The sequence below is a fragment of the Diceros bicornis genome, chromosome 30 (assembly GCF_020826845.1).
Source record: "Diceros bicornis minor isolate mBicDic1 chromosome 30, mDicBic1.mat.cur, whole genome shotgun sequence".
Taxonomy (NCBI): domain Eukaryota; kingdom Metazoa; phylum Chordata; class Mammalia; order Perissodactyla; family Rhinocerotidae; genus Diceros; species Diceros bicornis.
Window position 1 is genome coordinate 11,553,116 of NC_080769.1, and position 15,381 is coordinate 11,568,496.

At 36.8% G+C, this 15,381-nt stretch overlaps 1 protein-coding gene and 1 pseudogene across 1 annotated transcript; both read left to right on the plus strand.

Moving 5' to 3' along the window:
• LOC131394216 (olfactory receptor 7G2-like) lies at positions 1-624 on the plus strand (annotated as a pseudogene).
• Positions 625-10,209: 9,585 nt separating this feature from the next.
• LOC131394625 (olfactory receptor 7G3-like) lies at positions 10,210-11,130 on the plus strand. Its single transcript, XM_058526012.1, has one exon. The coding sequence runs from the start codon at positions 10,213-10,215 to the stop codon at positions 11,128-11,130; it is 918 nt and encodes a 305-aa protein (XP_058381995.1). The 5' UTR covers positions 10,210-10,212.
• The last annotated feature ends 4,251 nt before the right edge of the window (positions 11,131-15,381 follow it).

The window sequence follows — 15,381 nt, forward strand, 5'->3', positions numbered from 1 at the left end:
ATGGTTTTTGCTGGTTTGGAAAATTGTCGGCTTGTAGCAATAGCCTATGACCACTATGTGGCCATTTGTCACCTAGTGATGTACATAGTCATCGTGAACCCCTGCCTCTGTGGACTGTTGATTCTACTCTCTTTGTGTATAAGCATTGTGGATGCCCTGCTCCACAGTCTGATGGCTTTGCAGCTGGCCTTCTGCATTGACTTGGAAATTCCCCACTTCTGCTGTGAACTTGCTCAGGTCATCAAACTTGCCTTTTCTGATTCCTTTATCAATACCTTCCTGGCTAATTTTATGGCTTGTATACCAAGTGATATTTCTCTCTCTGGTAGTGTTTTCTCTTATATTCAAAAGATCTCTACTCTTTTGTGAATGCCAATTTCTCACAGGAAATATAAAGCCTTTTCCACCTGTGACCCTCGTCTCTTACTTGTCACCTTATTGTATGGTAAAGGATTAGGGGTATACATTAATTCTGCAGTTACTGTCTTTTCCAGGTAGACTGCAGTAGCTTCAATGATGTACGCTATGGTTCCTAAAGTGGTGAAACCCCTCCTCAACAGCCTGAGGGGCAGAGATATGAATGGAGCCTTGGGTAAAATAGTTAGTAGGAAAACTTTTCTTTAAGGATTTTTGTCATCATTTTGGGTCAGTTTTCCAGAATGAGTCACAGTGAAAGGTGTTCTGTGTTTCAGAATACCTAACTCTTCTACCATCACAGTTTTGTAAAATGACTAGACAAGATGATGGCTAATTTCATTTCAACTTGGACTTGAAATCTGATTTTTCTCTTTGTCTAACTTTCTTTGACACATTATTTCAATTGTCTAAACTCAGGTTTTTGGGTCATGTCCGTAGAAGAACAACCTGAGCCCTGAGGTCTTGTTACAGTGATTTTGAGGGTTGGCACTCTCAGAACGAAGTGGGAGAAGGTGGATAGGGCAGAGAAAGAATTTAGGCAAGCCATGGTTATAGGTAGAGACTAGTTTCCATCTTATCCAATGGTTAGGACCATGTGAATTTTACCCCAGCCTTAGACTTCCTGTGAGGCAAGGGAGCTGACCTTTCTCACCCCAACATGGTAATTACTGACAGCTGTCTTTATTAAAGTATCTCTCTCTGGAGCAATATCAGAATCCACCATACTCAGTTTCATCATCAGTAACAGTAGGATAATGTTATTATCTCAGTGTTTGAGATGATTTTGAAATCTGTAAAATTCCAGCTGAAGAAGTCTTTTTTTCTAACAAGAAAAAGTAAGCCTTGGGGCCGGCCCGGTGGCTTAGCGGTTAAGTGCATGTGCTCTGCTACTGGCGGCCCAGGTTTGGATCCCTGGCGCGCACCGACGCACCACTTGTCCAGCCATGCTTAGGTGGCGTCCCACATACAACAACAAGAAGGATGTACAACTATGACATACAACTATCTACTGGGGCTTTGGGGAGAAAAAGGGGAAAAAAATGAGGAGGATTGGCAATAGATGTTAGCTCAGGGCCGGTCTTCCTCAGCATTAAAGTGGAGGATTGGCATGGATGTTAGCTCAGGGCTGATCTTCTTCACCAAAAAAAGAAAAAAAAAAAAAAAAGAAACCCCGACACTAATATCTTCAAACAAGGAAGATAATTATCTCTCATTCCAGGGACTGCAGAGGTAGAGAATGAAAGAGGATAAGAGAGCATGGATGCATTCAGTCCCTCCTGCTGTGGCTTTACCCTAGGACTGCTGGTGGCCGCAGATGCAGATGTCATATACAGTCATGATGCTCAGAGACTGAAAACTGATTGTCCTTTCCTTTGTCATTTGATATTTGACCTTTCCATGGCATAATCCAGAATATATCCCCTTAGTCTCATAACTGAGAATAGGATCATATGTCACTGATTAATCTAATTACTACTGTGGGGAAAAATGATTAATATGAAAGACTCAGACTGACCACCTATGGTTAATTCCCGTTATGCAGTCATCTCTCATAAGCACTACAAATAGTTAATATAATGCCTGACACACAGTGGTACTCAGTAGCATTTAACTATTATTGTAGTATTCCACATGTTGCATTACTCACAAGTCTTATAATCATTTTGTGCTCACATACTGTTATCACCTCATTCAGAGTTTATATTTATTTACTTTTATTGTAATATCTATGAGTGGCTTTTCGTGGTCAGAGTAATAAAATTGAATTACCAACTATTGGGCAGGCAGGGTAATGAATGTTAATTTTTTTCAGTGATAATTTATTTGCTTCAATTCCTTCTGATTGATTTATTAGCAAGAATCTATCTGAGTTTTTACTCACATCTTTAGTTTCCTCATCTTGCTGTTATTTCTTACTTATCTCAGGTAGGATCCACACAAAGAGACATGGCAGAGTAAAATTAATGGAATGAGTGAAGTCTTAAAGAGTTGACTGTATAATTAGGACTCTTATGCAACAATTAATAACGTGTCTTTATGAAAAAAACAGTATTTCTGTGGAGGAAATGTTGAACATAACCGACAGTAGAAAAGAGAAGCTGGTAGGGTTAGGGTCCATCCCTTTTCCCACAGGTACAAAACTGTTGGACGTCAGACAGAAACATCTTTCTGGACAAATGTGTGTGAGGGGAGAACAATGGAGATCTCACAGGAGGTCAAGGGGGTGCCCTTCATCAGTGTGTAGGGGAGGTATTGTGTCAGCACCACAACTGGAGGACAGCTCCCTGCCTGCTGCCCAAGGTGTCTTCTGGGCAGAGCTTCCTTCACTGATAACCACAGAACAACTGCAGAGATGGATCACCTGAGGCTCTTGTTTATACTGCAGATTTCCAAATCTCACCTGAAAACTACTGAATTTGAATCTTGGGGGAGATATCCGAAGGAAGAGTTTTATAAATAAGAACTTTTTTGAGTTTCGGATGAACTCTGAAGTCTGAGAAAGATGATTTAACTACTATAAGAACCTGAGAGAATGTACTTGTATTTTGGAGTATGAAAGTCCTTACCTCAATTTTACTTGTTAAAATATCATAGATGAAGTGATGTATAAAATGTATCTATTGTTTTCAAAGAGTAGTAATATGATGAAAACACATATAACTATTACCAGGTAAGAATAAAACAGAGAATATTTTGGAAGAGCGTCTCAGTCACATCACACATCCCAGGGATAGTCATTATCCTGAGTTCTATATTTATCATTCATTTTGATGTTCTATTAGGTTGAATGCTATGAAATTGCCAGTATTTGAACATGTTTGTTCTATGCACTGCCATTTTGATAAGATTTATCAGGATCCTTTTTTCACCCTATGTGTCCCTATACAATTATATATATACGTATATATTAATTTGCTTGTATTTGAACTCATTAAAAGTTTAATCTTAATATTTGAAATCTGCCCCTTGGTTACTTTTTGCATCATTGCGCTTTTGGGATTTAAATCTGTTGTTGGATGTATCACTAATTCACTCACTTTCTATGCCATGTAATTTTACATTGTGTATGGTGATATGACAAAATACTTATTCTTTCTGATGTGGATGGAAATTTTTGTAGCTAATTTTCTACTATTATGAATACAGCTATTTGAATAATGTCATACACGTCTCCTGGTAGAAATGAGGGACAATTTTTATACTTGGAGTGAAGTTTTTTGGTATAAGGGCATGCCAAAACTCCTTCGAGTAGTTCCAAAGAGTTTTCCTAAGTGGCTGTACCAGTTTTCATCCTCTAAGAAGTTTCTTCAGATCCATATCACCTTCAACACGTTTTCATTTACTCTGACAACCTAGTTGGCATAAAATATCATTAAAACAAATTAAATCTCTCTAAGTCAGACAGAGAAAGGCAAATACCATATGATTTCACTTAAATGTGGAATCTAAAAAACAAAATAAATGAACATAACAGAAACAGACTCATAAATACTGAGAACAAACTGGTGGTTGCCAGAGGGAGTGGTGTGAGGGTTTGGGTGAATAGGGGAAGCGGATTAGGTGTTACAAAATTCCAGTTAAAATAATAAAAGAGCCGTGGGAATGTAACTTACCCCATAGCGAATATAGTCAATAATATTGTAACAACATTATAGGAGGACAGACAGTAACTATACTTATCACAATGGTTATTTCATAATGTTTACAAATATCACATCTCTAGATTGCACACCTAAAACTAACACAATGTCGCATGTCAAAAATACTTCGATAAAAAAAGGAGGAAAGAAATTACATTTCTTGTATTATGAGATTGAGAGTCTTTTCACAAATTATGAGCCATTTATCTTTCCCCCTTTTGTGAAATATCCATTTATGGTATTTCTTCTATTGAGCTGACTTTTTTTCTTATTACTTCATAACAGTTCTTTATTTAATTGGGATAGTAATATTTTGTTTGTTATATGCATTAAAATTTATTTAATAGGTGTGTGCTTTGTCTTTCACGTCATCTGAAATGTGTTTTGGATGAACATAAAGCGTTAGTTTTAATAGATTGGAATTTGTAAATATTTTCTTTAATGATTTACTCTCAATAGGTCTTATTTCTGTAAAGTATAATTTCCTCAAAATAGAAGATTTACACTTTTGCCTTGTACATTTGAGGCACGAATCCACAAGGGGTTTAATTCTGACTTTGATAAGAGACAAGAATCCAAATTCATTTTGTGTCCCTGTACCATTTTAGTTGTTCATTCAAATTTGTATTCCCACTACTTCAATAATTAAACTGTCCATATACATCTTGGTTTTGACTTGGGCTCTCTTTTCTTATCAATGAGTCTATCTTATGTATCCTTTTCTTGACAATTGCATTATAACAGTCAGATAAAATAAAATATGTTGTAATAACAAAAAAGTCCCAAATCTTATGTTTACATCCTCAAAGGTATGCTGTATCCCAGGTTGACTGCTAGTCTGATAATTTGTAATTTACTGCAACAATATTGATTACCAAGAACCATAATTTCAACCCATGGATCATAATGTGGGGAAAAAAAACGAATTTTGAAACTAATATTAAAAGGGAGAAAGTCAGTTGTGAAATTCTATAAAGAGAATAAATGCCTATTATATTTGAGTATATAGAATATATTAGAAACTAAATACAATATGCACAAGCAGAATCAACGTTCAATGAGCTATACATCAAATTAGCCCTTAGTATTTGCATTTTAGGGCACATTCATATTTTGTCACGTGTATTTATGCATGTAATATACTTCTACCCATATATAGAAACTGTATTATGAGCTTACATGTAGTATCAGTCTTCCTGATATTGTTGTTAGGAAGTGGTTGCCTTTAACTATACCTTAAAAGGGAAGACTAGAACCCAATCATAGAAGGAAGATGTGTTGAGGTGTGCAAGGTACTTGAAATGGATGTGAGCCAAGAAAAGTGTAAGGAATAACATGGCATACATTTGATCTCTCAAGGTGAGAGAATAAGCCAAAGCAAAGTTCTTCTTCTCTGAGCCTTGCTCCACGAGGATTTCTGCTGCCCTGTGATCACGTGAGAGTAGAGGAGTGCGACTAACGAGGAGCTTTGGATATTGAAACCCCAGGGGAAACTGAGACTGCAAATATATGCCTGTGACCATCACACTCAACAGCCACGCCCAGGTGGTTATGCAACACACCTGAGCCTAGTGCCAGGGACCATCATTTCTGCACAGGAGCCCAGTGTTTCACTGTCTTTCTGTCCTCCCTGAGAACGGAGCTTCCATTTTTCTTCTTTACATCCAGGGAAGGCCAGAATTTCATTCCTTGGTGTTGGCACCCAGGTAATCTGAAGTCCTCCAGTTTATGTTTTGCAAATAGGGACAGGTCTTATTTACCAGTCCATCTGGGGCAGCTGTGAGGAGAATCCATGCAGAAGATGAGCAGAAGTAGATCACCTCTGAGATGCCTTTTTAATGATCCATCATCTTCTGAACTTATTTGCTTGTACCTTTGCCCCAATACTCGAGCATCTCTCATTCTAATAATCTCCTAATCTGACCCAAATTCCTGGGACTTTTTCCATTCTCAAGAGCAATCTACTGCTCAATTTTGAAGACTCTTCTGGAATTTTCTAACATTTTCCTTAATATCTTTGGCAAGGGACAGAGGTGTGTGACTAGCTTCTCTTTTCCGTTCCACTCCTGGTTCATGATTCCACTTTCTAGAAAATATCTCTGTTTTTGACACTGTTTCCAGGTCACGAGTATTTTGAGAGAGAGAAAATGGAGAGTGAGGCAGATCCCAAAACTACACACTAGTCTACCTGTTCCTCTATAGTAATCTATAAAATAATTTAAAAGGCAGGAAATCATAGAATAATAGAACAGAGAAGCATGTGTCAACGTTTCCAGCATTAATAAATGTTGATATTTTCTATGAGAGTTCCTTTCTTAAAGTAAGAAAAAATAATGTGAATAAATATAGCATAACTTTTATGTTCCCCTCCATTCCCAGAGGCAACTACAGTATTGAATTTGGTTGTTTTCTATTGTTATTTAAAGTTGTTTTACACATATTGTGTGTGTGTGTGTATGTAATAGGAAATAATGAAAATATCCCTCAGTTGGTTGGACAAGGGATAAATAAAGTGTGATATAATAAAATATTAGAATAAAGTAAGGTAGTTAAACTTAATGACCCAGATGGGAAAATGTATCAAGACATTAAATGTATCATTTTTAAAAACCAAATGAAAAATCCCATATTCAATGTGTAATGATTAAAATTCAGAACAAGAACATGGTTTTTGAATAGAATCATTCTCAGTTACCACAACCACAGAGGAATAATACATACCAAGTTCAGTATAGTGGTTCTTTTAGGAAGGAAAAGTGATGAGGATTCAGAAAAATAAATATGTATTATTTCTTTGAAAATATCTAATACAAATATGGCAATATACTTTAGTTTAGTGATGCTTAGTGGTGAATACCCAGTATGCCATTGCTTTCTCTATACTTTTTTATGTTTGAAAATTTTATAAAAAATTAAAGTGTTAATATCAGTGTTATTTTAGACTTTTACATTTTATCATACTTAGATGTCTTGTTAGGCAATTTACTTTGCTCTTTGGAGTTTTTATTACTTGTGTTTATCCATCTAGGTCTAATTTATTTATTTTAATTGCTGTACATTTTATCCTGTCCATGAGAAAAGACCATTAATCATTGACGTTTATTTGGATTGTTCACTCCTCTTGTTTCTCTACAAAAGCAAGATTCCCAGCAGGAGATTCAGCACATCGTTCTTCCCTGAAATTGACAGTTGTCATAATAAAGATGTTCTTTCCCCTCTCTCCCTTCACTTTTCCTGACCCATCATTTCCTTCTATAATGAACCATGTCAGCTGGTGCACTTGTGTTCATGGCAGAAACAAATCGTTGTAGGAAATATAAAGAGTGTCTCATATATCAAACACTGTGCTTGGTGATTTTGTCTGCTTATTACTCATCTTTGCAACATTCCCATAAGGTTTTGTGGTGGTTCCCATAACCCAAACGAGGCGGCTGAGGCTTCTTGCACAGTTGAAACTTCTTTCTTGTTCAAAAAGCAAGTGCGGAAGTTGGAATTAAGTCCAGGTATGCCTCAGTCAAAACCTTGATTGATATATTATGATTACTTGCTTTCATTAACCTAGGGACCCATATTTTTCTCATTGTTGAAGCAGAGCTTACCTAGAGACATCTGTTCCAATCATTAGAGCCCTAATAATTTCTTCACATAAGAGAATTCTTTATCATCTTTTTCTAAGTCACTGGTTCCTAAAAATAGCTACCAGATACATCGATGTACCCAGGACATAGCCAATTATCCCTTTCCTGTTTTGAATGATCCAATGACTATATTCTCAGAAACTCATCATAACACAGGACATAAGAGTGTCCTGGATTTATTCCTGGTATATAAACTAAGGATTCCTTTGGTAGCCAGTAAACAGGTTGGCTGATCCAGATTTGAGGGAGCCTAACAGAAACACAGGGGGATGATCTGAACTTCCATGATTGATTTTCAGTTTTGTTTTCCTGACATTATCTGCTTATCATACAACAAAGACAGAGGTGTCAAAAAATAAAAGCAATAGGGAATCAATTGAACTGCTGAGTATCAAGGGATTAATTACTTCCATGGCCTAATAAAAAGAGGGAAATGAAGAAAGGGACAGATTTCCACAGGTTACATTGTAAGGGAGAAAAGAACAGGAAAAATAGATTTAGAAGTAACTACTTATTAACAGGGTAATTATGACTCTTGTTAGTTTAAAATTTAAATTTGTATGTAGTATTTTTTATTGTTTTGTTGTAGAAACGTGATTGGCAGTTAAACAGAATAGAATGTGCATGTATTTATCTCATACACTGCTGTGTGGGCGGGTGGGGGGGTGGTGTTTATTTGTCTGTCCTGGAGAAGGTAAGTAATTTCCAAAATAAGATCTCATTTTCTCATCTAATTGTCATGACCATCTTTAAATAACATGTACTTCACACTTACCAGGTGCTAAGGTGCCATTTATGTTGACCAATTTTTTTAAGTCGCCCAATTATCAAGGCATTTCAGGTATCGAGATATACCATTATCAATTCTCTTTTTTCCTCTTTGGAGAGGTTGGCAATTTTCTCCCTCTTTCTACTACTGTAGCAACTTGTCAAGCAGTTTGGACATTGGTATTGGTAGATTTCATCTTTTGCATCTTTTGCATCTCAGGATTCCTCTTTGAACACACTAACAAATTGTTGCTTTTTATTTTTTTTCATTCATTTCAAGCACCTATGCATTTCGACCTTCCTCCACTTCTTCATTTTGAAAAAAAAAAAAAAGAGAACTGTATGTATCACCTTATGAGATTGTTTTAATATTCTAATATTGTGAGAAAAGAGAATCTGATTGACATAACAGGTTAAGGTTTCCAGGATCATATTCTAATCTTGATCTCATGTTCTGACATGGATCCTGCTTTGATGCTGTAATCTGCTAGATACTATCTATGTGGTCAGAGACCAGAAGACTTTCAAAATCAGGGAAAGAACTTGTGGCTTCTTTCAGGTGGAAGTTTCAAAAGCCAATTAATGGAATCCGATCAGCCCTTCAGGATGCCTAAATTTATACTATTCAGTGTTTGCTTCACCTGGTGGTATGAGTTCAGCTCCAAAGTCAGAAAGCCTGAGTTCAAATCCATTCACCACCTCTTACTAGAGTGTCAAGTATTTGATATCCATAACTTCATTCACTTGAACTTTATCTGTACATGAAGTCATGGGTAAACAAGAGGATGGTAGGAGCACTTGATTCATAGGTCACTAGAGAGAATAAAACTAGTTAGTATGATGAAAGTGCTGGCAACTGTGAATGGCAATATAGTGCTTTATGTGCTAATGGGAAAGGGAGCAGTTTATGATGGTTATTACAATTATTTTACGATATATGCTAATATCATGATTAACTACAATGATTATAGCAAGGGTTTTGTGATAAGAACCCAATGATAAAACACTGAAATATAAATGGGAAATTAAAAGGACATATTTTGATGACTCATTGAAAGTGAAGAGGTTTAACTGAGTCATGGACTTGAACTCGTGGACACATCACTTGCAGAGAATTGATGAGCCAGGCCATCAGTTTCCTCACTAATTATGCTCGTCCAGCTCCAACCTGTGGATGGGTTGATTTTCCATTCCCACAATGAACTATATCCTAGAACAGTGGTCCTCAAGTAAAACCCAACTAGCAGCAGCATTTGGAAATTTGTTAGAAAGGCAAATTTTCAGCCCCATGTACAATCTCGTCAATCTCCTGTTGTGAGTGTGGAGCCCAGCAAGACAGGTTTTAACAAACCCACCAGTTGATCCTGATGCAAGAACAGTTTGAGAAAGTCTGCTCTAAATCTCACATTTAATATGATTGATTTTTATTTCCCAGCTTGCTAATTTGAAGCTTTTGAGAATTCTCAAAGAAAAGGGCATCCGTTGTTTTGTATTTTGTTCCTATTAGCTGGTACAATGTGGGAAGTGAGTAAATAAGATTTGGGTAATTGGGTAGTGTAGGAGAGAGGACAGAAACAATAGAGGTTGAGGAAGGAAGAGAGACAGAGAAAAGCAGAATGAAAGGGAAAGATGAGTAATATTCACTTCAATTCACAATATAGATGTCAAGGATTTCTAAAATAAGGGGTCCTTGTACATCTGGTATGGGTTATATCACCTGTATTTTTCCCATCAGACTCATCAACAACATGGAATCAGAAAACCAAACAGTTGTAGCAGAATTCCTCCTCGTGGGTCTCTCCGAGGATCCAGAACTGCAGTCCCTCATCTTTGGACTTTTTCTGACCATATACCTGATCACTCTGCTTGCAAATCTGCTCATCATCCTGGCCATCGGCTCTGATTCCCACCTCCACACACCCATGTACTTCTTCCTTTCCCACCTTTCCTTCACTGACATCTGTTTCAGCACCACCACAGTCCTCAAGATGCTTGTGAACATCCAAAAACAGAGCAAATCCATCAGTTACACAGGCTGTCTCACCCAGGTTGGCTTCGTTCTACTTTTTGCAGGCTTGGAAAACTTTCTTCTTGCAACAATGGCTTATGACCGTTATGTGGCCATCTGCCATCCACTGAGGTACCTGGTCATCATGAACCCCTGCCTCTGTGGCTTGCTGATTCTACTCTCTCTGATCGTGAGCACTGCAGATGCCCTGCTCCACAGTCTAATGGTGTTGCGACTGTCCTTCTGCACAGACCTAGAAATTCCCCATTTCTTCTGTGAGCTTGCTCAGGTCATCAAACTTGCCTGTTCTGATACCATCATCAATAACATCCTGGTATATTTAGTGACTAGCATATTGGGTGCTGTTCCTCTCCTTGGGATTATTTTTTCTTACATTCAAATTGTCTCCTCCATTATGAAAATGTCATCAGCTGGGGGAAAATATAAAGCCTTTTCTACCTGTGGATCTCATCTCTCAGTTGTTTCCTTATTCTATGGCACAGCTTTTGGTGTATACATTAGTTCTGCAGTCACCCACTCTTCCAAAATGACTGCAAGTGCCTCTGTGATGTATACCGTGGTCCCTCCAATGTTGAACCCCTTTATCTATAGCCTGAGGAACAGGGACATGAAGGGAGCCTTGAGGAAACTAATCTGAGGAACATCTCTATTTTTTTTAATTGCATCATCTGCCTTGGACTTGGGCTTCAAGAATGAGTCACAGTACAGGAATACAGGGTGACTGAGATGTCTGAATGTTCCTTCACCAAGTTCTTAAGCTATAATAGTTAGATACCAAAATAACACGGGTAGTTTAAGTGAGGTTTGAACACTGACATTGGTCTTCTCTAACACTGGGATTTTTGGAAGTTCATGTGAACCCCCTGAGCTTGATTTTTTGGTCAGCTTCCATTGAAGTAGCACGTGAGAGAGGGATTCTTTCTATAGTGATTTTGAGGGGAATGTTCTTAGGAGAAATGTTAGTGACAGACAGAGGATAAGATGGGGGAAGGAAGTAAACAAGGGTGTCTTGATAGCCAGGGGACTAACCTCAGTTAGATTTCAGGTGCTTTTACCACACACAAAAAAATTTAAGTATGTGAGGAGATGGACATGTTAATTAACTTAACTGTAGTAAAAATTTCTTTTTGTATGTATGTCAAATCATCATGCTGTTTACCTTACATATATAAGAAAATTTTAAAGGAGTAGAGATAAAAGCATATAATTCTCTTGGTCTCTCAGGGTGAGGCAATCAGCCAATAAGAATTTGGCAAAGAAAGGAGTTTGTCAAATTAAGGTCATTTTGTTAATGGTTTCCTTTCATATGCAAAAGCTTTTTAGTTTGATGTAGTCTCACCTGTTTATTTTCCTTTGCTGCCTGTGCTTTGGTGTCAAATCTGAAAACTCGTTGCCAAAAAGAATGTCAAAGAGCTTACCCTCTATATTTTTTCCTAAGAGTTTTAGTTTCAGATCTTTTATTTAAGTCTTCAATCCATTCCGAGTTGACTTTTGTGTCTAGTGTAAGTTGGGGGTCCAGTTTCATTCTTTTTTACTTTTAATGGCTTATTGAGGTAACATTGGTGTATGACATTATATAAATTTCAGGTGTACATCACTATGTTTTGACTTCTTTATACATTCTTGAATCCTTAATACTTGAAAGAGTAAGTTTCTAATTATCTTTGAAGAGAAGTCAGCAGAGCCACCTGGCTCCAGCCCACCTACCATTTTATGTTTCAGTTCTTTTTGTGGTACATGGAAAACTTTATCTTTATTTGAGTCTGATTCTTCTGTCACCAAATTATTCCAAAATCACTAGATAACGTCATGGCCAAGTACATTTTAACTTGACATTGAAACTTGAATTTTCTTTTTTGTTGTTCTGTTTTGTTTGAGAAATGTTTTTCATTCTTGCCTCAATCCCTTTTCTCAGGCTTCTTACAAAAAGTACCTGAGGCAATGGTTAAAGTTTTAGTGATATTTTGGTGGATGGCTCTCAGAAGAAGGATAGATGTAGAAGATGGATAATGCAGGAAAAGGATAGAATCAGGAAGGATGACTGTTGTCATATCTAGAGTTGGCTTCTGCCTGCTCCCATGATAAGAACAAGTCAATTGAAACCCAACATGAAGCCTACAGCGGGTTATGGAGCTCGCCTTTCATACCCCAATCCAGTAACTACTGGGACCAGTCCCTGGTAAACCACATCCCTTTGAGTCAACATCAGCATACATTAGACTCAGTTTTATTGTCTATGAATTTGGCATAATTGTATCATCTCAGTGGTTTCAGATAATTGTGAGACATTTGAATATCATCAGTGAGGAAGCCTTCAGTTCTAATGAGAAAAAAATTCTTATCTCTAATATGGTCAAACAATAAAGAAAGCTGTCTGTCATTACAAGGACTTCAGAGGTAGGGAATGTATAAGAAGAGGAGAGTAATGCTCATTCATTCCCTAATTTGTTAGCTTAGCCCTAGGGATGGTTCTACTCAATTTCACAAGATCCAGCTATTCCACTACTAAGTATTTATCCAAAGAATATGAAATCAACAATTCAAAGAGATTTATGTACCCCTATGTTCATTGCAGCATTACTCACAATAGCTGAGAGGTGGAAGCAACCAAAGTGTCCTTCAACTGATGAATGGATAAAGAAGATGTGGTATATATACATGCAATGGACTACTACTCAGTCACAAAAAGGACAAAATTGTCCCCTTTGCATCAACGTAGATGGACCTTGAGGATATTATGTTAAGTGAGATAAGCCAGACAGAGAAAAACACTGTGTGATTTCACTTGTTTGTGGAAGATAAACAAACACATGGATAAAGGGAACAGATTAGTGGTTACCAGAGGGCAAGGGGGTTGGGGAGTGGGCAAAAGGAATAAAGGGGCACATACGTATGGTGATGGATAAAAATTAGACTTCTGGGGGGCCGTCCCAGTGGCGTAGTGGTTGAGTTTGCATGCTCCACTTTGGCTGACCTGGGTTCGTGGTTTCAGACCCTGAGTACAGACCTACGCACTGCTCATCAAGCCATGTTGTGGCGGCATCCCATTGCTATTTATGGTACAGATTTTAGGTCAAGGATAATCTTCCTCAAGCAAAAAGAGGAAGATTGAGAACAGATGTTAACTCAGCATCAATATTTCTCACCAAAAAAAAAAAAAAAGTTAGACTACTGGTGGTGAACATGATGAAGCCTATAAAGAAACTGATAAATAATAATCTACACCTGAAATTACATAATATTATAAACCATCTTGACCTCAATAAAATAATTGACAAAAGAATATGCTATACATATAATGGGATATTATTCAACCATAAAAAGAAGGAAATCCTGCAATTTGTGACAAACAGGGTGGACGTTGAGGGCACCATGCTAAGTAAAATAAGTCAAATAAAGAAAGACTAACATCATATGATCTCATTTATATGTGAAATATAAAACAAACAGAGCAAAAACCTGAGCTCATACATACAGAGAACAAATTGCTGGTTGTCAGAGGTGTGGAGTGGGAGTGAGCGAAATGGGCTAAGGAAGTCAAAAGTTACAAACTTCCAGTTATGAAATAAGTGTCATAGGAATGTAATGTACAGCATGGTGACTATAGTTAATAATACTGAATTGAATATTTGAAAGTTCTTAAGAGAGTAAATCCTAGAGGTCTCATCACAAGAAAAAAATTTGTAACTATGTATACTATGTATGGTGACAGATGGTAACTTGACTTATCATGGTGATCATTTTGCAATGTATACAAATATGTAATCATTATGCTGTACACCTGAAACTAGTATAGTGCTATATGTCATTTACACCTCAATTTAAAAAAATTAAAAATGGAATTACCATATGATCCTGCTATCCCACTTCTGTGATTATGTGCAAAGGAAACTAAGTATTCTGAAGTGATATCTGCTGCCCTATGTTCATTTCAGCATTATTCACAATAGCCAAGATAAAGAAACAACCTAAATGTCCATTGATGGATGAATGGATAAAGAAAATTTGGTGTATATAGGAAAAAACACTATTATTTAGCCACACATACACAACACACTATTATTTAGCCACAAAAAGGAAATTTTGCCATTTGTGAAAACATAAATGAACTCAGAGGACATTATGGTATGAAATAAGCCCAACAGAGAAAGACAAATACTGTATGGTATCACTTAAATTTGGAATCTTAAAAAAAAAGTCAAACTCATAGAAACAGAGAGTAGAATAGTGGGTGCTAGGTGCTGGGGGTTTGAGGCAATGGGAGATATTGGTCAAATGGTACAAACTTGAAGTTATAAGATGATTAAGTTCTGGGGAATCTAATGGACAGCATGGTGAATTTACTTAATAAAACCCTATTATATACTTGAAATTTGTGAAGAGAGTATATCTGAAGAGTTCTAACCAAAATACATGGTAACCATGTGAGGTGATTGATGTGTGAATGAATTTGATTTGGTAACCATTTAACAATGGATACATACACTATATCATCACATTTTACACTTTAAATGTATAGCTTTGCCTGTCAATTCTACCTCAATAAAGCTGGAAAAAACAAAATATTTTTAAAAACTCCAAATGTTGCTATTTTTAATGTTACCATATATAGTATAAAAATAGAGAACATGGAAAATACATAAATAACTGCTAAACACAACAACGTGAACAACGGATCTCAGAAGCACAATCACGGGAATAAAAACCAACACAAAGAATTTATTCATTAATTTAAAATTTAACAAGGTGAAAAGGAATGAAACTCATACAGTAAATTGTATATAGATACATACTGAGGTCATGGGGAGATGCATCAGAGTCTTAAGATAATGAAAGTCTTATAAGACAAGAATAAGCAAATGCTGGCAGAATCAATCCAGTTTCTGTC